Raw genomic sequence first — 27,236 nt, 5'->3', positions numbered from 1 at the left:
AGGAAGGCAGATCTTGATCTAGGGACATTTTTCACTCCACAAATATAAAAATGTTTGCTTTTGAAGAAGACAGGGAAAGTAATGCCAATCATTTTAGCTGTATCCCTGAAGATATTTTATCTTAGAGAAGTGGAGAAAGCAAAAGAGAGAGGACTAAGCAAATACAGAGAGCTGTAGAGAATCTCAGAGAGTCATGTCATTTCTCAGAATAATATTTTTTTTAACCAGGAAAACATAAATATTCAATATCTGACTTGATCTCAGACTGAAGATGCCAAATCTGTCTGTGTGCCTTTTCGCTCTTCCTTTAGAGGATGATCCCTAATATTATTTTGGAATCCAGCTTCATAAGCATGGAATGGTTTCACCCTGATTTGTGATGCAAATGGATGATTAATCCAGGCTAGGTAAATAGGGATATAAGTGATCATAAATATCCACACTGCTAGACTTTACACATGTACAATTTATATAGACCTAACAGACATGTAAGCCTGCCCATCAGAACAGATATTTATAGCAGGGAAAGTTGTGGGTTGGACTGTCTGCCTTGAGCCATTTGGAAACTGAGCTAGCTGGAGCAGATTGCAAGGTTTAGGCTGCGGGGGACGGATTCTGGTTCCTTTTCAGCCTAGAGCAATTACCCAGGTGTTGGAAAGTTGAAATATTGGACCAAATTATATTGCCTAAGTTAAAATAAGCACTCCTAAGAATAGCTTGCTATATATATTAAGGTACATATATTATGTAAGAGTTGACATTCCTATTTCTATAAGTCAGCCTTGGAATATTAACTGAAAATAAATTCATTGACTTTATTGTTAGCTTGTTTTTGGCTATTTGTTTTCATTGGTATGGAGATGTGTGTGTGTGTGTGTGTGTGTGTGTGTGTGTGTGTGTATCCCCATTATATTCATGCATTCCCAAAGCCATTACCCTCTAAGATTGGATCTTTCAGAAACATCCTTGATAAAGCCATCAATAAAAAAAAAGTCTAGCCTGTCCAGGCTGTGGCACAGTGGATAGAGCATAGGGCTGGGACGTGGAGGACCCAGGTTTGAAACCCCGAGGTTGCCAGCTTGAGCATGGGCTTGTCTGGTTTGAGTAAGGCTCACCAGCTGGAGCCCAAGGTTGCTGGCTTGAGCAAGGGGTCACTTGCTCTGCTGTAGCCCCCTGGTTAAGGCACATATGAGAAAGCAGTCAATGAACAACTAAGGTGCCACAACACAGAATTGATGCTTCTCATCTCTCCCCCTTCCTGTCTGTCTCTCTATCTCTGTCACCAAAAAAAAAAAAGTCTAAACACCAAAAAATACATGTTTTGCATATAACATCTTTGAAGTTTGACCTAAAGTGGACAATATGCCTTTTTAAAAAGTCATTTACTCACACCTGGTCTAATTTGTTTCATACTGCACCCCTGTATAGTACACAGAGCATGTATCTCCAGTTGACAAAATAAACTTAGCAGTGAATGATTTATCCAAAACCATACAATTAACAAGTGACGCATTCCTTTAATTCCTTCTGGTCCCTGCTCAAATACCTTCTTATCAGAGACGCCATTCCTGATCACCTTAAGTAAAAGAGGATTTCTCTTCTCTTTTTTTCTTACTCTGCTTCCTTTCTCATTATGGTATTTATTACCATTAGGTTTATTCCTTTCGTTAATGGTCTGTCTTCCCCTCTAAAGTGTGAGCTATATCAAAGCAGAAACTTTGTTCTGTTCAAAGCCCCTTAATTAAGTGCCTGGCACATGACAGATCTCAATAAATGTTTATTGCTTAACTATAATTATGTTAATTGCCAGGTAGTGTCATTGATTCATACCCAAGTCAGCCCCCCTTCAACATTTGCTTTTTCTACCCTACTCATCTGCATTTCATATCAGGGAAGATGTTAACGCCATTATCAATATACAGCAATTCTTAGGACTCTTGTATTTAAACTAGAAATTTTATACATATTAGAGTTGATTTGCTATTTAGCGTAATTTAACAAATATTTATTGCATGCCTATCGTATGCTCTTGGATAACAAACAATGACTAACCCCCTAATATAGGGTAGCAATTTACCCAAGAATCATGAAGTCCAGAAAAGGTAAATGTTTGTACTTGTGGACCATTTTGTTCACATATATATATGTGAATACACATATATATTATGTATACCTAAGATTAATACAATGTTGTATGTCAATTGTACCTCAATGTTTTAAAAGGCCTTCCCCCTCTCCTTCTTTTCCAAGTGAGAGGAGAGAAGATAGAGAGACAGACTCCTGTATGCACCCTGACCGGGATCCACCTGGGAACTCCCATCTGCAAAGGATGCTCAGCCTATCTGGGACCATGCTCGCAAGCTGTTTTTAGCACCTGAGGTGGAGGCTCCAGGAGCCATCCTTAGCACTCTGGCTGATAGTCTGGAACCAAACCAATACAGCCATTGCTGAGGGAGGGTGACAGAGAGTGGGGAGGGAGAGTGGAAGCAGTGGAGAAGCAGGTGGCCACTTCTCCTGTGTGCCCTGACCAGGAATCAAACCGAGGACATACAAACATCAGGCCAATGCTCTACCACTGACCCAACCAGCCAGGGTAAAAGGCCAGTTTTAAACAGAAGAATTATTAGGTCTATCTATTATATCAAATAGAACACTTGCTCACTCTTCAAACTTTCTTTTCCCATCTTTCTCAATCTCTATCTACTCATTTGTTTAAGCCAAATTTCTAAACATTTTCTTAGATTTCTCTTTCCCTCATTCTCCAAATCTAACCTATCTGCAAAGACCATAAACTCTGTATATAAAACTTTTCCTGAGACTATTTGCTTCTCACCATCGTTACCTCTATAAATCCTAGAATGAGGGCCACTTCATTTGCTTAGACTCCTACCAGCAATTTCACAATGCTTTCCTTGTCTTCCTATTTCCCACCTAGCAACCAGAATGGTCTTATATATATATTAAAAAGTTAATTGCTAATCACTCCTTTGCTTAAAAGCTTCAATGGTGTCCTATTTTTTTAAAAACTAGACAACCCATTTATTACAAAGGACATTAAATGATACAAACAACAGCCAGATGAAGAGATACATAGGGCATTTCCCTAACAAAGGAGCTTCTGTCTTCCTGGAACTTGGGTCCCAGTGTGACGACACTTAGAAGCATTCCCCAGTGTAGAAGGTCTCCAATGGTTTCCTTACTCAATTCCTCTCTAAACTATTCTACTTAGAAAAACATCCAGGCCCTGGCCCGGTAGCACAGTAGCTTTGTTGGTTAGAGCATCCTCTTGATAAGCCAAAGTTGACACACAAGAATCAACCAATGAATGCAAATTAATTCTTCTCTCTCTCTCTCTCTCTCTTTCTCTTAGATTGGGAGAGCACAGATGGGGCACAATTAACTCTCTCTTTCATTCTCTCTCTCTTTCTCTCCCTCCCTCCCTCTAGTCCCCTCTCTCTCTAAAACCAATGAATGCAAATTAATTCCTCTCTCTCTCTCTCATTCTCTCTCTCTCCCTCCCTCCCTCTTGTCCTCTCTCTAGCTAAAATATATAAATACATTTTTTAAAAAATGGTTACCAAGAAATACATTCAAACCCTACCCTGACCTATAAGCCTTACTTTATTGGCTCCTGATCACAAGTACAATCTTCTCAGGATTTCCCCTTTATTCATATATTCTAATTGCGCTGGCCTTTGTTCATTTCTCTGAGAACAATAAATCTTTACTTGTCTCAAAATATGTGTACCAACAACTCCTTGTCATTTAGGTTTCAGTTTGAATTTTACCTGCTCAGAGAGGCCTTCCCTAAGTACTTAATATAAAATGGTCCCTTTTCTCCACTCACAGTCAGAGAGTAAATTGCATCCACTTACTGAGCATTGCACAATTGCCACCTGATATTTTCTTTGTCTGTTGTGTATTGTCTATCTCCTTTCAGTAGAATGTAAACTTAATGAAGGCGGGGACTTTGCTTCATCGGCAAGGTTTACAACGCAGCCTAACACAGCAGTGACCACTCAAAAAACATTCGCTGAATGGGCAAATCCTTGTCTCATCTTCAGTAGCTTTGGTGAAATCAGACGTTTTTTAATGGTTAATTGTGCCCCATCCATGCTCCCCCAATCTGATAGCGTTGCTTCAAACCACAAACAGGACCAGGGGAAGGATGGAGTTTTCCCCTATTTGTTGACTCAGTTCAATAGTTCAAAATTTATCAGATAAGGGACGAAAACAAAGGCAGAAGTAAATACTGCTAAAATGAACACTCGTCATTTCCCACTTTAAAATTCTGAGGAAGAGAGAAAGAAGTAGTTCTTAAGATCAAACACTTTTGGAGTTGGCGATGTTAGAGAAAGGAGATGTGGACAAGAAAAATGTTAGAATCAGGGAGAAAAGGTAAGTCAGAAAGGGGTAAGAGACAGAAAGAGCTCACACCGTACTAGAAGTCTTCGTGGTTCTGGACTTGGGTACCACGTTTCGTGTTGTAGATAAACAGTAAGAAAGCGTGATGGAGTGCGGTGGGTTGGGGCTAGAGAAACGAAGGACGGGAGACGGGAAAGAAGCTAGGCAGAAAGGAGAAGGACCGAGCAGAACAGTACAAAAGCAGTCTCGGATCTTGCCGGAGACGCAAGCGTTAACGGGAGGCGGAGAGTGACGCGGTTTGCGTCTAGAGCGGCTCCTTGGAGTCCACAGCATCCAACGCCGGAGCCTCGCCTTCCTTTCTCCCTCTGCAGACATCGAGACACAAAAAGAGAAGCGACCCCTGGACCAGCGCGAGGGGCCCACCCACACCATGACGGAGACCACCAAGACCCACGTTATCCTGCTTGCCTGCGGGAGCTTCAATCCCATCACCAAAGGGCACATTCAGATGTTCGGTGAGTCCTCCCACCCACCCCCGGAGGTTGCTTCTGCCTCTCTCCTTTCCCCAGGCACCTGGGTTTTCCTGGGCGGCTGAGCGGGGAGGCGGGTGGCCCTTCGGAGGAGTGCGCTGGCTGATCCAGCTGGTCGGACCTCAGACCCTCTATTCTGGGCTCCCGGGAGGGGACGCAGACATCACTTGCTGGGACCAGACCCAGCTAGTGGGGAGCCAAGGGGTGGGGGAGGGGCAGGGATGAAGGTGAGTGTTGGTTCGGACTGGGTGGGAGGTCGAGGTTCGAGACCTGGGGTGCGGCTGTGCGGTGGTTTGGCTACTTGGCTGATGAAAATCGGGATGGGGCAGAGGTTGGGGCGCGGAGAAGGGAGGAGGGGGGGTTGGAGATAACGTGCTGTTTGTTTAGGCTGGGCGGAAAGCTAGAAGGAGTTAAATGATGTATGTGCATCTGAGACACAAACACACATGCACAACACACCAGTAACTGGGCTGGGGCTCCAAGGAGATTAATTTAGGTTTTGGACGATGATTAAGGAGGCTCAGGGGCGAAACACTTGAGGGTAGTGCACAGTCTTTTGCCTGAGGGAGGCGGACAGCTGAATGAATGGGTTGGGGTGGGGGGACTGGCCAGCTTGGGCTTGGCTGCGGAGACCCGCTACCCAGGAAGGGGAGGGGGCGAGGAGGCTATTGCGGGCGTCTGTTTGTAAGCCGGTGTTGATGGATCCAGACCCAAGTTGGCTAAGGCTCTGTCCAGGGCTGCGATGGCACCCGGGAGGCTTGCGGCGTGCGAGTGTCTGCCTGTATGTGTGGTGTGTGTGTGCGCGCGTGCGCACCTGCGTGCGCGCGCCTGCGCGCGTGTTGGGGCAGGGAGAAAGCGTATTGTAGCGCGGTTTCTTGGAGGTTTGGGGCTTGGAGAGAGAGTGAGTGAGCGAGGTATCCTGCTGGTTTGGGACTAGCAGGGGCAAGGGAAAGGCAATCCTTGAGTATCAGAGATCACTGGCCACCGGTAGGTAAGCCACGCGCTCTGCTGTTGCTGGGGTAGGACCCAAAGGCGTGGGAGCGAGGGCATTTACACCATGAGGGACGCGCGCCGAGGTCACTTTAGAAGCAGGCATGAAAACAGGTTAGAAGTTGGGGTAGGTTTTTTTTTTTTTTTTCCTGTCACAAAGGAAAACGAGAAGAGAATGAGCGGGCTGGGAATGAATGAATGAAGATGGGAGGCCCAATCGGCGGCTAGCGGGGCGCTATCCAGTGGCGGCGGTGCTGAAACTCAGGGTTTGCAGGAGCTGGCTGTGGACACACGTGTTTACCGGGAGCCTGAGGATTGCTGAGCTCTCGTAGGGACCTTTAGTGAAAGCCACATCATATCGGCAAAGACTGAGAGAGGTTTTACACTGAAAATATTCCTCTTTAAACCTAAAGGTACGTTGAACTGGGCTCGCTTATTAAAAACCTGATGAAAAGAATATAGAATTACTTTGAGCCCAGGGCAGATCAGGTAGGCACATTATAGGAGCCAAGGAGGAAGACCGAGAGGCAATCATGCCTTCCTCACCATCCTTTCAGCTTTTAAAGGTGTTTTTTTTTTATTAGCAGCTAATGCCAACTTGCTTACTAAATAAAGACTTTTTGATAAGGACCAAGGTCTCATCAGTTTTTAAAGAAACTATCAGAACCTTGGGAACATTGTACTTTCACTTTCGTTTTTACATTTTATTTTATTGATTTTAGAGAGAGAGGGGGGGAAGGGGAAAAGAGAGAGAGAGAGAGAGATACAGAAATATTGATCTGTTCCTGTATGTGCCGTGACTGGGGATCTAACCGTCAACCTCTGCCCAGCAGTAGGCCAGGACTGCTTTCACTTTCTTTTGATTCTGGTCTTAGCCATGCCTCATTTCCTCTCTGTCCACATTTCCTCTAACCATTTTATGTTGCTGCATGGCATTCCTCGCAGTTGCCCAGACAAGGGTGGACTTTCCCCTGGAACTCGTGGCTCTAGGAATCTTTAGTGAGCCAGCAGTCACTCCTTCCTACCTGCGACTGAGGATGTAGCTAATTCTGCTCGTTTTGGGTTGCAAGAGGGACAGATTGAGATGGAAAAACAAGGATTCTGACTTGCAGCTGAAGACAATTTGGTGACAATGATAAAGGTTTTGGTTAAGTCAGTGTTGACCTGCCAATTCCTATTGATTTTAGAGGGTAGAACATGTGGAAATAGGCATAAGTTACAATAGGGATGTTTGGGCATAAAATAGGTAAAAAGAGACTTTTGACAGTGGGGAATATTTGCGTGTTATTGGAAATGAAAAGGAGAATATCTATCAACAAAACCTTTTTGAGTGTCCATTAGTCACATGTAATCTAGAGAACAATGTGGAAAGAGGATGTGGTAGGCTCATTGTGCCTTTAGGGATCTTATAACCTAATAAAGGATTTAATACATATACATGTGAAAAGAGAACAAGAACGCAAAAAAGCACTATTATCTCCAGGTTTGTTTGTTTGTTACTTTTTTAAATATTTATTTTATTGATTATAGAGAGAGGAAGGAAGAGAGGGGGAGAGACAGAAACATCAATCTGTTTCTATATGTACCCTGACCAGGGATTGAACCAGCAATCTCTACACTTCAGGACGATGCTCTAACCAACTGAGCCATCCAGCCAGGGGCATTATCTCCAGTTTACAAATGAAAAACTGATGTTCAGAGGCTAAGGGACTTTCTTAAGTGGCTTAAATGACATGGAGAGTGTGTAGCAGACTTGAGACTTTCTGGTTCCACTGGCAAAACAAGTGCTCACTAATCAACTGACTGCATGATTCATTCCATGAACTCTAATTCCTTCAAACATATACTAAGAGAGATTAGAAGCAAATTGGCCATCAACTAAATGAGATTCCTAAATATGCATTTCCTTAAGAGCTCTTTCCCATCTTTAAGGAAATAATTTATCCCTGAACTATTTTCTCTTTGTAAATGGCTTTAAAATTTTTTCTCCCCAACAATGCAGAAATAATTAATGCAATAAAATTACTAACCTTTATTAAGGTGCCTGAAATTTGTAATAAAAAATTTTTAAAGGCCTAAACAGAACTTTGACATTAGATACTTTTGATAGAGCTTCTGTATTTTGAAATCCAATTGCTAATCAAAGAAAGAAAGACTGTCAATAAAAAGAAAAGTGGAATTCAGAACTAAAGTCTCACTATCTCTGTACAGTAGTACTTGCATGGTTCTCAATATTTGTAAAATATTTTAAAATAAACTTTTCCCTTTACTCTGAAAGAGGAGTAGATATTATTCCTATTTGTGGCTATAAAAACATATAGAAAAAAATTAGTAGTTGTGTAGCACTATTTGACATCTACATACTCTAACTGAAATGTTTTCAGAGATGAATAAAAGTTTTTGGTAAAGTAAACTCATAAACTAACAATGTTTTATTTCATGAATCTACCTTACTGCATAAGAAGATAACCTTACACTAGCTTTTTTTTTTAACATGCACATTTTTGGTTATTATGTATGTAGAGATGATATTTCAGTATAACTCTCTTTGTATTTATATTGTTATATTTGTCAATAAACCCACCATTGAGAAATCAGATAACAAGTTAAAAAGAAAAGTCAGAAAGAACTGATCAGATTAGTTTTGCCATAAAAATATAATGCAAATGAGGGACTTGATCACACCAGATATGTATCCTGTTTGTTGATGATTGCAAAATAACTGGATTTCCCATTTTTTCTATCTCAAAATATTTTTATTTTGAACAACTGGGTCTTTTGAAAAGAGACATGATCTGATTCTATTTCTCTTAAAGGGCAATGAAGAGAGCTCTCTCTATTTGTTGTGGAATTGGGAATGCAGCCCTATTGCTACAACAAGAAATCAAATGAATTTGAGTTATGACTAATATACAGAAAGCTGTCAGAAGTCAGGAAATTGTTTGTTATGTTTACAGTGCCTATTTTAAAAGTGCTTTTTTTTTTTTGTATTTTTCTGAAGTTGGAAACGGGGAGGCAGTCAGACAGACTCCCGCATGCGCCCGGCCAGGATCCACCCGGCATGCCCACCAGGGGTGATGCTCTGCCTATCTGGGGCGTTACTCTGTTGCAACCAGGGCCATTCTAGCGCCTGAGGCAGAGGCCATAGAGCCACCCTCAGCGCCTGGGCCAACTTTGCTCCAATGGAGCCTTGGCTGTGGGAGGGGAAGAGAGAGACAGAGAGGAAGGAGAGGGGAAGGAGTGGAAAAGCAGATGGGTGCTTCTCCTGTGTGCCCTGGCTGGGAATCGAACCCAGGACTCCTGCACGCCAGGCCGATGCTCTACCACTGAACCAACCGGCCAGGGCCAAAAGTGCATATTTGCTCTGTAATAATTGTTAAACAAATAAAAAAATAAGTGAATGCATTTTCTTTCACTTGTCCGTGGTTGATTTCAGGTAGAGGAATCAACAAGGCACAAGGGCTGGGGTGATGACATAACATATTAGAACTAAAGAAAGTTCAGGATGGTTTAAGGAGAAGGAGAATGAGAGCTAAAACTGGAAAACTAGGTGGAAATCTATCAATTATGAAGGCTCGTAAGTCATGTTAAAGAGTTTAGATTTTATCAAAATTAGATAGATAATGTCTACTATCTGTTAGGCCATAGTTATAAAAATACTCTATATATGACTGAGAAAGAATGAAAACTCAGTTTTGAAAGTGTTTCTTTAAAAAAAAATCAAGTCTAAGTTTTAGAAAATCATTGTCCTTTCAGCCACCACTACAGAGTTTTGTATGTAGTGGTTGCTTAATAAATATTTAATGATACTGTGAAATATACACTTTCTAGTAGAGTTCTCATCCATTTTTAAAGAGCTTTCAAATCATCCTGAATTGCTCAAAAATATCTTAAGAACACAAAGGAATGCATTGAATATATTTTCAATACCAGCTTAAAAAAAAACCAACCTAATACTCAACACACAAAGTTTTGTGAAAACAAAGACATTTAGCCTGACCAGGAGGTGGCGCAGTGGGTAGAGCATAGGACCGGGATGCAGAAAACTCAGGTTCCAAACCCCAAGGTCACCGGCTTGAACTCAGGCTCAACCCGGCTTAAGTGCGGGCTCACCAGCTTGAGTGGGGAGTTGCTGTCTTGAGCGTGGGATCATAGACATGACCCCATGGTCACTGGCTTGAGCCCAAAGGTGTCTGGCTTGAAGCCCAAGGTCACTGGCTTGAACCCAAGGTTGCTGGCTTGGGCAAGGGGTCACTTGCTCTGCTGTAGCCCCCCAGTCAAGTCACACATGGAAAGCAACCAATGAACAACTAAGGTGCTGCAATGAACTGATGCTTCTCATCTCTTTCTCTTCCTGTATGTCTGTCCCTATCTGTCCATCTCTCTGTCTCTCTCTCTCTGTCTTTGTCACAAAAAACAAACAAACAAAAAAACAAACTCACAAAGACATTTAAAGTAATTTTTAAGGATTTGATATAATAGACTGAGAACTGGGATATAGGAACTCATTTTATAGAGAATATATTACTTTATTTATTCATATGTTCCATATCTCAATATATGTAAATATAGCATCAGTTTACAGAGGAGAAAGTTTTCCATTCCCAGAGGTTTCCCAATTATATTCATTCAATTGCATGGAATGCATTTACTGTTTTTGGATATAGTTTGACAGATAGCTCCAGAAATATTTTAGCCCCAAAAAAGATGTTAACAGCTTACATAGGTGACTAAGGCCATCCTCCTGACATTGGCACCGTCCTCCTCTATGAACTGTGCAGCAAAGGCAAATGTTACAAACACTATCAGCATCAACATCTTCCTCATTATCATTTTAATGATGAAGCTAAGCTTATTTGAGTTTCTTTAAACTCTACTACCATTAAACTGTTTACCATTAAAATCTATTGCACAATTCTCTTTAGGTCTGGACAAGTGAGCCAACCAGGAAAATTCTTGCAGTTCTGGAGATAAAGGGGTAAGATGGGGAGGTAGAAGGGGAGCAAGACTCAGAAGCTAACCCTTGGAATGATAACCCCACATACCACTCTTTCCTAATCCTTCTTCTGCATTATATTGTCTCCATGCGGGTAGCCATGCTGTTATGTCTTTACCTTATTTAATAAGAGGGTAAGTGAAATACAGCCCTTAGATAAGACCAAATACTTATAGTGCTTCTCTTGTTTCAGTCTTTTAGGTAAAAAACCTCAGACTAATGCTTGATTTGTCTTTCTTTACACATCCCATTTATATCAGCAAAGATTTTGGATCTCTAGCTTTAAAATATACCTACCGGTAACTAGGACCAACCATATCCCCCATGTATAACCCTGGTTTTAACTCCTGGCATATTTTATCCAAATTATAGCAGTAGCCTCTTAACTGATCCCCTTACTTCTACCATTGGCTCCAACACTCAATCATCAACAAAATAGCCAAAGTGATTCTTTTTAAATAGAAGCCAGATATAACTCAGGTCATTTTGCTCCTTGGCTCAAGATCCTCCAATGGCTCCCTAGCTTATTCAGAGTGGAGTCATCATATTGGTTTACAAGGCTTTCATGAACTTTTTCCCTCACCTATCCACACATGAGTTTCTGTAACTCATTCTTAGCCAACCTCACTGACCTTCTTGCTTTAGAGTCTTTGTACTGAATGTTCCATCTATCTGGAGTGCCTATCCACACATATTCTCATGTCTAATTCACTCTCCTTCTGAAAGTCCTTGCCCAAATAGAAACTTCTCATTGTCCATTGGGCAGGTTCTATCTCCCTGATCATACAATTTAAAATCATAACTCACACATCACAGTCCCCATTACCCTGCTCTACTTACTGTATTTCCTCACATATAAGATGCACTTTTTTTCCGAAAAATGTGGGGTCTAAATACTGGCTGCATCTCATATAGTGGTTGTAGATTTTTTTTTACTTGCACTTCCTGCTTTTTCATGTTTGTTTTTGTGCTCATTGTTGAAGTCAGGGATTCGTCATCAGACACAGATGAAGACAAGCTAATGGATGGGAGTTTTGACAGTGATGAAGAGTTGTATGAATTTTATGATGAATAAAACTTGAGTTCAATAACTTTATGTAATACATTTTTTTTAAAACTTTGGGCCCCCAAATTAAGGTGTATCTTATACATGGAAGCGTTTACCTCTTATCACCTTTTAACAAAGCATGCTATTTCATTATTTTGTCATGGGTTTTTTTTTGTTTTTTGTTTTTTTGGATTTTTTTTTTTTTTCAGAGACAGAGAGAGAGTCAGAGAGAGGGATAGATAGGAACACACAGACAGGAACGCAGAGAGAGGAGAAGCATCAATCATCAGTTTTTTGTTGCGACACCTTAGTTGTTCATTGATTGCTTTCTCATATGTGCCTTGACTGTGGGCCTTCAGCAGACCGAGTAACCCCTTGCTCGAGCCAGTAACCTTGGGCTCAAGCTGGTGAGCTTTTCTCAAACCAGATGAACCCACGCCCAAGCTGGCGACCTTGGGGTCTCAAACCTGGGTCCTCCACATCCCAGTCTGACGCTCTATCCACTGCGTCACCGCCTGGTCGGGCTTGTCATGTTTTTTTAATGTCTGCCTCCCAGATAGAATGTGAGCTCTTCAAAGGGCAGGGATTTTCATTTACTCTGCTTACTCATGTATCTCAGGCTCCCAGAACAATGCCTGGCACATGCTAAATAAATGTCTGAATGAATAAAATGTTAGAATTACTTACCATCCTTACCTTGAGTCTATATTCTTACTGCTGCAGGAGGGTAGAGACCTGAAAGGACTCATTGGCCATTGATTCATTCAACAAATGTTTATTGAGTTGTGAATGGGCCTCAGGCACCAGCAAGTCCTCAGGGATATGGCAATTAAAGACACTCCTTCCCATGCCTTAGGGAGATTTTCTCCTATAAAGGAGATAAACAAACTAGACAGAGCAGTTCTTGTAAGTGCTCTAAAAGAGGTGAGAATGAAGTCAAGTATGAGCGTAAAGGAAGAAATTATCACTCTAGATATAGTGGGAGGGCCATCAGGACAGGTATTTGTGAGAATGAGCTTGGAAAAAGGAGCTGTTCAGTGGAGAAGATGGAGAATACATTCTGGGCTGAGAGAGAGAGATCTGGAAAGACCTCACTTGGCACAGCACACTAAGGAATCTGCAAGGAGCTTGCTAGATGAGTGGAGTGAAGACAGGAGGTGAGAGAGCCAGAAAATGGGTGGGGGCACTGCCAGAGCTCAGACTTCCCCCAGCACTCTCAGCGAGCTCCCCAAGGGGGATAGGCAGAGAAAGCACCTTTTAGATGTGGGTCTTGTGTCCCCAATGTAAGTGTCCCCTTTATTAGGGACCTACCCCCATGATTTTTTTTCTAAACATTTAAAAGTTATTATTTTTTTAAATTTTTGTTATTATTTCTGGATCACTCTTTGAAATAAGGAGGGCTTTTCTTTTTTCTCATGATTTTATTCATTTGTTTATTTGTTTGTTTTTGAAATGGAACCATTGAACATCATTCAGGCCATATCTATCGAAGGAGTAAATAAGTGAAAATTTATACTGTTGTCCAACCCACCCAAACAATCAAACAAACTCCTACTTCTCCGATGGGTTCTCACTTAGGCTCTGGATGTACCCCCTTTTTACTTCAGTGGATGGTCCTGTTCAAGTATTTTAGATTTGATGAACGCATTTCACCCTAGTGTAATTTTCCACGGTTTTGTAGAATTTGGACCATGTGCCTACTCATTTTCCACAGGCTTAATTGTCTGAAGAGTAAGGACCATGGAGAGCTTCTCCTTTGACACTTGTTTTCAGCTCTAAACCCTTCAGGGGTTTCAAACAAGTATCTTTCTGCTCTTGCACTGACATTAAACTACATCAATAACTATTCATATTTCTTTTGAAATATGTATGTGCTGATAAATATGTAGCAGCTTGTGGTTCATCACATGAATTATAGGATCTTTAAAACAAGGCAAATTTTTGTAAACTTAGAGATTGTCACCATTATAAATTAAAATTAAGAAAGACAATGAAACCTAAGACATCATTGTTACATTTGCCATGGACCCATCTTGGTAAACACAGTTTAAAAATTATTTACTTGTTATGCCTCAGGGACTTGAAATCTATAGGTAGTATATGATTTTCCTGTGCTGTGAATCATGTTATAAAGAGTGGGTAAATATCCCAGGTTTTTTCAGATTGCTTTATTATTTCTCCATACATTGAAATTAATAAACTAAATTGCTATTGACTTTATTATTTGTAAATAGCGTGATTGATTTAACCCAGAAGTTAGCAAACTCTTCAGCCTGCTGGCCAAATGTGGCTTACAAACTAAGAAAGACTTTTATATTTTTAAATGGTTGAAAAAATAATAATATTTTATGACACATGAAATTTTTATGAAATTCAACTTTTAGTATTCATAAATAAAGTTTTGTTCACATATAACTACTCTTATTCACATGTGTATTGTCTAGGGCTGTTTTCATTCCAAAACAGCGGAGTTGAGCACTTGCGACAGAAATCATATAGAATGAGAGCCTGAAATATTTACTATCTGGTCATTTACCGAAAAAGTCTGCCTGCCCCTGATGTCACCTACCCCTGGGGGTTGGGATGGGGAGTGAATCTAAAGGGTTCTAAAAATATAAAGTGCAGTTCAAGTCCATCACCCAGCGGAACTCTTTAAAGAACAATTTTTCAGTCTAAACTAAATCTCCAAAAAGACTCATTTAAGCAGCAAATGTGGTTCCAATTTCATAATTGTAACTTTTCTGGCTGACTTAGTAAATGGCTGTGTTCACAGTGGGGATGACTTCTCCTGTCTAGTTTACACTGGACATTGATTAGCTCCTCGGGTTAATGTTGGATATTTCTCTGTTGTTGAATATTAGATATACTTCCCCAGAAAATCGTTTTCCTGATTCACAGCTACCCCCTTCTTTAAGTCCAATATTTTATATGCCTTAATATTTGAGGATTTTAAAAAAATCAGCACATCAATGACACCAGACTTTTATGGGCTGATCTTGTAGTCACATCTCGTTTTTCTGCAATATCTCACCTCCTTCTGAACGCTGATGGCACTTGGTTTGTAACTCTGCTATAGCACTTAGTACATTGTGCTGTGATTTGTAGCTATTTCTGTCCACGTTTCATATTCTCCATCAGATGTCGGCCCTTGCCAGGGTCATACGGCTTTCTATCACTCCTAAAATGCCCAGCACAGTGCTCCAGGCACGTGGGGGATACTATAGATATTTAACAAATGAATGCTTGATTGAACTTAGCAATATTCAGAATCTCAAAGTTTAGGCAGAATAAGTGATCAGAAAGTTTAGGAACCAGGAAATACTGAGAAAGATTCAAGTATGATGGTCAGAAGACAGGATAGACAGCAAACACTCAGGATCTCAAAACTGAGATAATTGTTACCTCAGGGTAGGAAGGCTTGTACATCCTAGAGTAGAACTTTATCTCAGACTATAGCTTTCCCGCGTATCCACCAAGGGAACCTGCAAGTCACGTTTGAGAGCTGTTAATTACGTGTCTTGGCAGGCATAGGAAATGAGGGGTCAGGGGTGAAAATGAATCCTGAAAACTGTTTACAGGCTGCTTTAGTCGAATGTATGGTACATCTAGGAACTGTTTCTCCGTAAGGCAAAAGTAGTTTGAGGACGGCAGAGGAGTTAAGCTTTATTTTTATTTACTCTCCAGATGAACGAGGTTTTATGTACATGGCACCTGGCAAAGGGATGCTTGGTATGTTATCCACTTCAAATACATGAGCAAAAAAACCTCGCTTTGTCAAGTAGTTTTAATCTGCAGAAATCACAGAATCTTCCTTGGAAGGTGTTTTCAAAAATCACAGATACTCATCTAGTCATGAAATCCCTTTAAAACATCTTCACAGCCCTGGCCGGTTGGCTCAGTGGTAGAGCGTCGGCCTGGCGTGCAGGAGTCCCAGGTTCGATTCCTGGCCAGGGTACACAGGAGAAGCGCCCATCTGCTTCTCCACCCCTCCCCCTCTCCTTCCTCTCTGTCTCTCTCTTCCCCTCCCGCAGCCAAGGCTCCATTGGAGCAAAGTTGGCCCAGGAGCTGATGGCTCCATGGCCTCTGCCTCAGGCGCTAGAATGGCTCCAGTTGCAACGATGCAACACCTCAGATGGGCAGAGCATCGCCCCCTGGTCGGCATGTGGGGTGGATCCTGGTCAGGCACATGTGGGAGTCTGTTTCTGTGCCTCCTGGCTTCTCACTTCAGAAAAAAACAAAAAAAACTAAAAACAAAAAACAAAACCATCTTCACAAGTGTTTGTCCAAACCCTGCCTGAGATCTTCCAGGGAACACACTATGTTCCAAAGTGGCCAATTAACACTTGGCACAGTTTTACTTTTTCCAAGATTATTCCCTCTATTGTGCTGACATTGGCCTTCCCGAGACTTCCATGTGTTGGCCCTAGTTCTTTTCCTTGAGATCCATGGAGCAAGTCTAATCTGTCTTCTGCTTGTGAGACATTCAAATAGCTGAGGATACTCCTGTCCTCCTCACCAGTCTTCTCTTTGGACTTAGCAAGCCCCAGGACCTGCAGCTGGACTTCCACTGTTGTTCCTGTTCTTCACGGCATCCTGGCTCACCTTCCTTGAAAGTATCCTCATTGTATATATCCCTCTTTAACGTTCCATCCAGTCCATGATGCAACATTCTGATGTGGTCCTGATCTGTGCTATCTTATCTATTATTGAACTGAGCTCACTGGGCGTTCCCTTTATTTGTGGCGCTGTGTCTACCTCTTTCTAATTGAATCTCGTAAGGCCAGCTATGGGTACCTGCACACTACAATGTCCCGATATTCTGAATAACCAATTAATTTGGTAGACTAAGCTGCTAAACCAGTTCTCTTTATTTAAAAATCTGGCTGGTACAGAATAAAAACTGACTGGTATATCGTCACAGTGTGGTATCCTTTGGAATTTTGCAGTCAACGCACATGCTCAGTTATATGAGAGGATATTCGTCACACACTGGAGTGATATACTGCCTTAAAATAAGAAAGAAATTTTGCAAATTCCCAATCAAGGCTGAGACTAGACATCTCTGAATTCTTGAATGATCAAGTTCCTTGATATTGTACTACAGGGACTGTTATGTTTTGAATGGGTTCTGTTGGGAGCTCCAAACGACTCTTGTCCATGTGTAAAGATCCTCACTTAGGGACTGAACTCTGAACTTTCTTCCTCTCTTGTCTAGCTCCTCCCCTCATGGTTATGCCATTAGCCCTGCCTGTTTCCCAGGGATCCCATGAGACCAGCAAAAGTGCTCTTGTTCTCTACAGTGGTGAACTTGTCCCAGCAGAGGTGGGCAGTGTCACATGCAAACTGCAGATGGAATCATTTAAAAAATCAGATAACAAAAATGTGTTTTTCTTCTGGAAATTTCCAAACACATACAAAAATAAATAGAATGATAGTGAACCCAATGTAGCTGTCCCCAACTTCAATAATTATAATTCATTGTCAATCTTGATTCATTGATACCCTTACCCACTGCCCTACCCTGCCTTATATTCTTTTGAAGCAAATTCCAGACACCCTGTTGTTTCAAGGTGAGATCCTTTCAGCCAGTGCATAACTGCTTCCCTGTCTATAGGATTTCCAATTACAGACTGGCTCTTTCTCCTCTCCCATTTCATGCTTGTTTGCTTGACAGTTTGAATTGCAGACGAAGCTGGTATAGGGACAATGTCTAATTTCCCTCTTTGAGAGCTATAACAATGCCTCCACTCCAGTCAACAGTGGGTGACATTTTTGCATTGGCATTGCCTTTAAAGCAAGGGATTTATGGCCTTTCCCATCTTTCTCATGTCCTGGGGTGGGGGGCTTTGAGGCTCCCCTCCGCAGTGGGATTCCCACTGGACACAATGGGCCATTCTTCCATGACTTCCAACATTCAACTCTAAAGAGTTGTCATTCAAAGCCATGAAAGTTCATTAGAAGATGTTCCTATATCAAGGTTCCCAATGTGGGGGCTTTGAACAAACAGGGTTTCTCACAAATCAGAATAAGGGTCTGGAAACTGTTTCCCTGTTATTTCTAAAAATATGCCTTCACCCTCAGTATCGAAAGGCTAAGAGTCCATTTCTGGGCTTTTGCTTGTATTATTATCAGTTTGGTGCAAGGTAAGGACATACCAATCAGGAGTCCTGTTTGTCTTTGATAAACAAAACAAAACAAAGAGAAAGAGAGAATTTTTTCTTCTATTTTTTCATAAGAGGAGGAAAATAAATGAATTCTATTTGGTGACAAGATCAACTGCTGCAGAAGCATTTGAATTTTCTGGGCTTCTGTTTGGCCTGACTTTAACCTCTGTAGAAAATTAAAACAAAATCCTTCTTGTTGGTCTCTTAATCCTTTCCTTGTGCTGTTTTAAATCAACTTTTCCAAGTGTACTGTCATGCAGTTCTGTGATAATTTGCATGTAAATGTAGTGAATAAGCAACTCCCTGCTGAACCCTTTGGAGGGATGTATAGACCCACTGTCCTACTTTGCCCAACAAATCTCATGGCTCTGAATATTCATAAAAATGGGCAGGAATGACTTTGCCTAAGGAATTTGTTCTTCCCAGCTGCACTTGTTTTGTTAAGATGGGCTTTTCATGTCCCATTAGTGGTGGTATGGCGCCCTGTCAGTGGATGGGGAAGAAATGGGAGGGGGCTGGTAAGGACAGTCTCTGGCATGAGTCCCCTCTATCGTGGCCACGGGGGGAGCTTTAATGTTGCTTTTTTGGCATTGGTCCCCTTCACTTGTTTCCATTCCCCACTCAGTACAACCCATAGTAACTTACACTGTGCATTTCTGTTGGATGCAAATTGTTTATTTCAGTCTATTATGATAAAAAAAAATAGTTTTTTGAAGAAATGCATAAAGACATTGTGTTTGAAACAGCTGGTAAAAAGAAAAGAAATAAGACATGTTTGCTTATGAGATATCATTTTTATTATATGACAGTAGCTTTGAGGTAAAGTTTGGACTTTAGAAATTAAAGGGATAAGGAAGAAAAGAGAAAACCCAACTTGTCAATTAGGTGATCTCTCAGCTTCCTTTCCCCTTCCCTTTCCCAAGACTTGAGTAAGCCCCAGAGGGCACGTGCCCACAGGCTTTTGGGGAAACCGAAACCACTACAGACATTCTTCCTGCCTGGGAGTGGGGAACAGCAGTGGCCTGATATTCCTGACACTATGGGGTTTTTCTGGGCCTCTGCTGTGACCAATTCTGTCCATCCTCTTTAATAAATAACTACTGTCAACTAACACATGAGCTAACATTCACTGAGCACTTACTTTGTGCCAGGCCCTGTTTTAGGTGCTCTCTTTGCCTTGCCTCATTTAATTCGTACACAATCCTATCATTTTCATTAAATTAGTGATCAGAGGTAACTTGTGTCAAGGCACACAGCAAGTGCCCTGTGAGCAGAAATGTAGACCCACATGGTCTGACTCTGGTGGTCACTGTTTTAATTACTGCAGGATGCTGCCTTGCCTTGTGGGTCCCTCAGCTCTGTGCTTGGGGTTGTGGTTTTGTGTGCAGAGAGGCCTACACTGCTCTGGGGATCCTGCCCAAGGCAGCCAACTGTGGAGGGGCCAGAGGACTCTGTAGATCACCAAAAAGACCTGTGCACAAGTCCAGAGGACCGAGAGAGGAACAGTAGGAGGGGCACAGCTCGGAACCAGGAGCCACTGGAGGGAGACAGGAGAAGATTGGGAACAAATCAAGAAAGGTCCAGGGTGATGACCATGAAGTAGCCACACAGCCCTTTTTGCTAACCTGAAACCACGGAGTCTAAGTGGACAGATATAAATATAAAATTCTCTCCCTTGGTTTGCATTGTAGTTGGCAAGAGTGTCTACAGATAATTATTCAGTAATCCCCTCCCCCCACACACTATAAAATAATTATGGTAATACCTACCTTGTTGGGCTGTTGTGAGGATTAAATGAAATCATGTGAATATATTGTAACACCACCTCCTTTGACAGCCTGCCTCTCACCTTGGGTCCCAGCACCTTATTGCTTCCCCTACAAACTCATAGATCCAGCCTTAGGTCTAAGTGATGTCAATTTCATCAAATATTTTAGGAAGAGATAGTAAGGGTTCCAGTGTAAATCACTAACAATTTCCACAATGCTCCCCTCCACTCTAGGGAGAGGAAATATTGTTCTTCCTCTTACAGTAACAGGTTCATCTCTTTCCTTCTAGCCCTCTACCTCCCCATAAAGTGGCCTGGCTGCCCCCAGCCCCTGCACTTCACTTCCTTGGCTCCTCCTCCATCACCTTTCCCACCTCTTTAAATCCCTTGCCTGGCCTACCCAACTCAGCAAGCAGAAGCCACCGCTGCTGGTCAGACTACCCAGCTGTGGTTCTCCAAGCATGTGACTATATGTGGCCACATATATAAAGGTCATAGCCCATCCTGTCACATTTGTGTTTTTAGCAAACTAGCTGGCCCACAGTAAGTGACAAATAAATGGGGGCACTAGTCGTTGCCAGTGTCTGTCCTGTGATGTCTGGCATGGGCCAATAGTCAGTCACCCTGGAGGTCTGTTTCCAGTGTTAGTGGAGGATTTGGGAAATAGCTCAAAGGCAAAAGAGGGTGGCTGGTTGGCATCTAGAGACATTATGAGCAGGTTGGGATCTCAGAAAGGCCTGTGCATGTGGACATTACGATGAGCAACCAGAAGTCACCCAAGAGGCAGCCTCCTGTCCAGGGCAATTTGCTCTGCCCCTTTTTGTAATTGCTGATGACTTTATTGTCAATGAGATTAGAGTGACTGACAAAGACATCCTGCCCATTGCCACTAGACAGAGCACCTTGTTTAGGTGTGACCCCCTGGGTAGGTCCTGCAGGGTAACGTTAGAATAGGCTGTGCGCCTAATCTCTGCAGAAGAGTCACCTTTTGCTGTTGCTGGAAGGATCTAGGGACAGCAGTCAGGTGACCGCTCATTCTCTTTGAGGGCTGGCGAGGGAATCATGGATTTTGGCCAGGTTTTTGTGCCTGTCCTCACACCATCACTCACTGAACGAAGGCTGACTTACAGTAAGAAGAGGTTCCACAGAATGGAAAATAATCAGATTTGCAGTTGGAAGAGACTTCAGAGGACATTCAGTCACTTATTGGATACTCTTCATGACAGAGAGCTCATTTCCAGTGTATTTAATTGCTGGACAGCTTCATTTGTTAGAAAGCTCTTTGTTATGAGCAAAATCTGTGTTCTTATACCTTTGGGCTGTTTGTCCCAGTGCTGTCTTCTGAAAATGTCAACCAGGCCCTGTTTCTTTCTTTTTTTTTTTTTTTAAACTATTTTATTTATTGATTGATTTTAGAGAAAGAGGAAGAAAGAGAGACGGAAATATCTATTTGTTGTTCCACTTGTTTATATTTATATATTCATTAGTTGAGTCTTGTATGTGCCCTACTGGGGATTAAACCCACAACTTAGTGTATCAGGACGATACTCTAACCAACTGAGCCATCTGGCCAGGGCAACCAAGTTCTGTTTTATTTAGCTTTATTATCACCCCTGTTCTCTAGCATCTAGATTGGGATTTTGAACATACTTGTTATTCAAATGTATAAAAATACATTTTGGATTATCTCCACCCCAACCGATTGGAGCACTGTACCCCCACTGCTAGAGGAAGCGTTGGTAGGTAACATGTTAACAAGTTAATAATGATCATCTCTAACATAGCTCATCTGCTCTGTCCCCCATTGATCTCTCTCCCTACCTCCTTCACAGCACCACCACCCCCTGACATATTTTAGGGTATGTTTATTTATTTATTGGCATCTCTTCTCTAAACATAGACTCTATGACAGCATAATCTTGTCCTGGTTTGTGTTATTCTGTCCTGTATGCCCAGTGCTTAGAACAATGCTGGGACATGAGAATTCCTTGATTAATACTTTCTGAATAAATAAAGAGCCAATGTAGGGTAGCAAAGGTCCCAGATCCTTTGCACTCAGCTGAGTATCCAGAGAAGGACACATTTCTTTGAAGGCTGACTGGTATGGAAGCAATAGTTCTGGTCCTGGAGTCAGGGGCCTGGGCTCATCACAGTTTTGCACTCATTGTCTAGGGGATGTGTAAGCGGGATATATAACTGCTCTGTGGCTTCTATTTCTCATCTACAAAACAGGATTGACATTCTCAGCCTTACTCAATTTCAGAGGTGTTCTGAGGATGAAATACAACCCTATGGGAGAAAGAATTCTGTAAACTGGAAAGCACTATATAAATAAAAGTTGTCACTATTATTATAACAATGATTAAAATGGTATAATCTTGATATAGTAAAAGTCTATTTACCCTGAGAATGAATTTATCTTCCACTTGAGATGAGTTAATGTCTGGAGCATCTAGGGTTCATGTGACTTCTGGAGATGTTCTCTAGGGGTTTGCTTACCTATGACACCAACACCAGTAGTTATTTAAGTGCCTACTATGTATCAGCATTAGTCCGGTTGCTGGAGGTACATCAGAGAACAAAACAGACAAAAACCCCCACATTCATGGCACTTACAGTCTAGAGCAGGGGTAGTCAACCTTTTTATATCTACTGCCCACTTTTGTATCTCTGTTAGTAGTAAAATTTTCTAACCGCCCATTGATTCCACAGTAATGGTGATTTATAAAGTAGGGAAGTAACTTTACTTTATAAAATTTATAAAGCAGAGTTACAGCAAGTTAAAGCATATAATAATAATTACTTACCAAGTACTTTATGTCGGATTTTCGCTAAGTTTGGCAGAATAAATCTTTATAAAACAACTTACTATAGTTAAATCTATCTTTTTATTTATACTTTGGTTGCTCTGCTACCGCCCACCATGAAAGCTGGAATGCCCACTAGTGGGCGGTAGGGACCAGGTTGACTATCGCTGGTCTAGAGGATGTAGAAATACAATAAACAAATCAATAACTATGTAGTATGTTAGGGTTATAAGTGTGAAAGAGTAAAACAGAGAAAAAGAAAAGCAGGATAAAGGAATAAGGAGGACCCAGAGTGGGGTTGTAATTTTAAAGGGTGATCAGGAGAGACCTCACTAGATGGTGACACGTGAGCAAAGACTTGACGGAGATGAGGGATTTAGTTATATGGATGCTGGGGGGACAATACTCCTTAAGGTGAGTACTTCTCTCCAATGCCCAGGAGAAAAGTAAGTAAGCCAGTGTATGTAGAGTGGAGGGTGGTGGTGGAGGTAGTTGATAAGTTAAGAGAGATATTGGATGGCCAGATTGTGTAGGTCCACATAGGACATTGTCAGGACGTTGATTTTATCTGCAAAGGAGAAGGGGAGCCATTTGAAGGCCTTGAAGAGAAGCATTACATGAGCCAAATGCCATTGACTTGTTGTGACTGTGGGGATGAAACCAGACCACTGGGGCTGAGACTAGAGAGGGAAACCAGGTAGGAAGTTACTACTTATAATCTAGAGGAGGAATGATGTTATTTGGACTGGGAAGGTAGAAGTAGGAAGAAGTGACAGGATTCTAGATATATTTTATAGGAAATGCCAATAAGACCTGTTAGTGATCTGCTTTGGTGAGAAAGAATAAAGAATGAAGAATGAGAGAAAGTTTTGGACTTGAGCCTTGGGAAATTGGAATTGACATTTATTGATGGAGGATGACTGTGGGAAGAGCCAGTGTAGAAGGGAAATCAGGAGCTTAGTCTTGGACATGCTATTTCTTTCTTTCTTTCTTTTTTCTTTTGACAAAGACAGAGAGAGGCAGAGAGAGAGAGAGAGAGAGAGAGAGAGAGAGAGAGAGAGGGCAGACAGACAGGAAGGGAGAGAGATGAGAAGCATCAGTTCTTCGTTGCAGTACCTTAGTTGTTCATTGATTGCTTTCTCATGTGTGCCCTGACTAGGGGGCTACAGTAGAGCGAGTGACCTTTTGCTCAAGCCAGCAACCTTAGGTTGAAGCCAGTGGCCTTAGGTTCAAGCCAGCAACCTTGGGCTTCAAGCCAGTGACCTTTGGGCTTAAGCCAGTGACCATGGGGTCATGTCTATAATCCCACGCTCAAGCCAGTGATGCCATACTCAAGCTGGTGAGCCCATGCTCAAGCCGATGAGCTTGCACTCAAGCTGGTGACCACAGGGTTTCAAACCTGGGTTGTCCACATCCCAGTTCGATGCTATATCCACTGCACCACCATCTTGTCAGGTTTGAACATGCTATTTCTGGGAGGATGATTAGACATACAGGTGGCGATGTTGAGTAAGCATATCAAAAATATAAGTAACTAACTCGGGTGTCACCAGCCTTAATTGATATTTAAAGCCACAAGACTGGCTGAGAATACAGAGGGAGTGAGTGTTGATAGAGCAGAGGTGAGGGACTGAGTCTTGTGACACTGCAGCATTTAGGGACTGGGGAGATGGGCTGAGATAGCAACTTTGACTATGAAAGAGCAGCCAGTGTGGCTGAGGACAATCAGGAGCATGTGATGACCTAGAAGCCAAGTGAAGTTGGGACTTCAGTGGGTGCAAGATCAATTACGTCAACCATTGTTGAGAGGCCAGCGAGGATGAGCATGGAGAACTGATCGTTGGTGACTCAAAGCAGAGGCCTCTGTAGACTTTGACGAGAGCAGATGTGCTGCAGTGGGGTGGTGGGGGCAAAAACTAGACCAAGTGAGCATAAGAAGGACAGAGCAGTGTGGCTGGGGAAGGCTCCGTGAGATGTTGCTTTGAGGACTGTGACTCTCAAGGGAGCAGAGAAAGGAGGTATGGCTGGAGAGGGACATGGGTCAAGAGATGACTTTGGTGTTTTGTTTGTTATTTTTTAAAATGAGAGAAATAACATCATGTTTGTGTACTAACGGGAATTGCTCAATGGATATGGAAAAAAAAAAAACTCCTAATGCAAGAAAGAGAGGAGAGAAATCTTAGAAGAATGTTCTTGAATAAGTGAGAGGGACTGGGTCAAGGCAAATATGGAGGAACTGACCTTGCCTGGAAGCTCTGAAAACTCACCCCTAGTAGTAGAAGTGAAGGGGAGAGAGAACATGGAGTCACGTGCAGGTGGTGGACAGATACAGGGCTGGAGGGGTGGGGAAATCCTCTTCTGTGAGTTTCTATTCTCTCAGGGAAATAGGGAGGAGGTTGGGGGTGAGGATGGGGGTGGAGGTGCTGGGTTTGAAGAGAGAAGAGGCATGTGCAAAAGGAGCAGGAACAGAACCCAGCAAGGAGCTGGTGGAAAGGCTTCTCCAAGGGCTCTGCGCAGCCCTCACGTGCTAGGACATCTATGCTGCAAACAGCCAGCAGTCCCTCTCCCTCCTTCAAGACTTCTTGGTCAGGTTTTTATCCATTTTTAGGCATCTGGTTTTAAAATTCAAACTCCCTTGTGCATCACTCAAATGATTGCCAGTTGTGGGAGCTGTCAGAACTGCCACGGCCTTTTCAAAAACCGACTTCATGAAAAGGAAAAAGAAAAAACCTTGCGCTCTGACCCAGATTGACCCTCATGCTGTCCCGCAGCGTCACGTGGTTTGATTTCTCCTTCGCATCATTAGCGAGGGAGTCGATGCTGGCCGGGGTGAGGAAGTCCTCATTTCTTCTGTTTTGGATAAATGTGCCATCCGTTACATCTCTCCTTGCCAAAGCTGCTTGGCTTTACCTGGCCTGGCATTCCTAGCCTGCGTCATTTTATCTTCTTAAAAATGCCAAGGGTTCCTTCGAATCACTACCTTGGTTTTAGACAGCAGCCAAGAGTCTTCAGTTTGGGTTTTGAGTATAATTTGTATCACTAGCCTTCGAATCAAGCAGCTAACAAGTATTTGTGAGGCAATTACGGTGTCCTGGCCGGAAATCATAGTGGGGGGTGATAGTGCTTACATACTTGGCATTATGCCAATGAAGGAGGGAGGGGGTGCCACCTCAATAAGGAAGCGGAGGACTGAGGGAGTGGTGACTGGATGCGGGTGGGAAGATGACCTTGGCATGGGACATTTTCTCACTGTGAACTCTAAAGCATATTCCCTGTGGTCATGGAGACCTGCCTGTCTGCCTTTCAGTGCTGGCCGGTTCCAAGGGCGTTTCCGAGAAGCTGTTTTCACAGTGATCACAGGCAGCCCCCTCCCCACCCCACCCCCATTCAGCCTGCTCTGATTGATGAGCAGCGCACACAGAAGGCCCCCGGTGTCCCCCTACCTTCTCTCACCATGGCCACCCTCAGGAACCGCCCCCTGCAGCTAACGCCTTCCAAGTCCCTGGCACCAAAGAAACAATGGCCTCATTGGTGATGAGTTTCAACTGCATTGTTCTGAAAAACCTCAACTCTCCTTGGTTCCTGGGTCCTTGTGCATAGTTGAGAGTTTACTTCAAGAAGAAAAGAGAAGTGACATTTTTCTTAATACCCACTCTGCACCAGCGGCTCTGGTCTATTTAGTCCCGTTTAATTCTTACAGCAGCCCTGAAAAGTCACGTTTATCCCCACGTGTACAAGATGAGAAGACCAAGGTGGTGAAGAGGTTATGTAATTCAATCGAGGTCGTACAATTATACAATGGAAAACCCTGGATTCAAATCCTTTGTGTGTGACAGAGGAAAGTAAAGATAGTTGCAAAACAGAGAATTTATTTTTAATTCCTGTGCTTCCTTCTAAAAACAACAGAACCCAAGGGGTATGTCCTTTGCTAAATTGGGACCACAGGTATGAGGAAGTAACCCAGGGAGGGACCCTACAGTGCTCAGGGTAAAGGGGGAGATGCACAGAGATCCAGGAGGCAGACTAGTTGGGGACCTGTGGTACTGGAGCGGGCAGCGTGGGAAGGTGGCGGGATGACCAGCTGGTGGGCCAGGGGCTGGCTGTGGGCTGGCTGTGGGCAGAGCTGCTCAGTGGAGATCTGGGACAGAGCAAAACGCCGTGATCTGTGTGAGGTTGCTTCTCTCCATCTTCCTACCCCCTCCAGCAAAACCCTCGCTTTTCCTCATGTTTCACGACCTATGCTTGCTTTGAGGGTAGTACCATGGTATGGACACCCTAACTCCAGCCTGCTTGAAGAAGAAAGGCTGCCCACAAGGGTCAGGTGAGCATTTTCAAATATTCACTTCATGAATATTGGCTGACTTGTTTCTCTGTGCCAGGCCTTTTTCTCAGGTGCCAGCAATGCGTAACAAACATGAAAGAAGTCTCCGCTTATATGTAGCTCATATGCTAATTGGGGGACACAGACAATAAAAAAAGAAAGAAAGAAAAAAGTGCTATAAAGAACAAAAACAAAAAAAAAAAAAAAAAATTAAAAAAATTAAAAAAAAAAAGTGTTGCATAGAAAT

At 42.6% G+C, this 27,236-nt stretch overlaps 1 protein-coding gene across 1 annotated transcript in view; it reads left to right on the top strand.

The window, feature by feature from the left end:
• Positions 1–4,698: 4,698 nt before the first annotated feature.
• The window catches only part of NMNAT2 (nicotinamide nucleotide adenylyltransferase 2), a 128,790-nt gene continuing 106,252 nt past the window's right edge, over positions 4,699–27,236 (top strand). The window contains exon 1 of the mRNA XM_066361699.1: positions 4,699–4,880. Coding sequence (XP_066217796.1) covers positions 4,796–4,880 — 85 coding nt within the window. The 5' untranslated portion in view covers positions 4,699–4,795. The remainder of the gene's footprint in view (positions 4,881–27,236) is intronic.

This window comes from Saccopteryx leptura, chromosome 2 (genome assembly GCF_036850995.1).
Source record: "Saccopteryx leptura isolate mSacLep1 chromosome 2, mSacLep1_pri_phased_curated, whole genome shotgun sequence".
NCBI classification, from domain to species: domain Eukaryota; kingdom Metazoa; phylum Chordata; class Mammalia; order Chiroptera; family Emballonuridae; genus Saccopteryx; species Saccopteryx leptura.
Note: the sequence above shows the minus strand (reverse complement) of the source record. Positions and strands in the feature narration are given on the sequence as shown.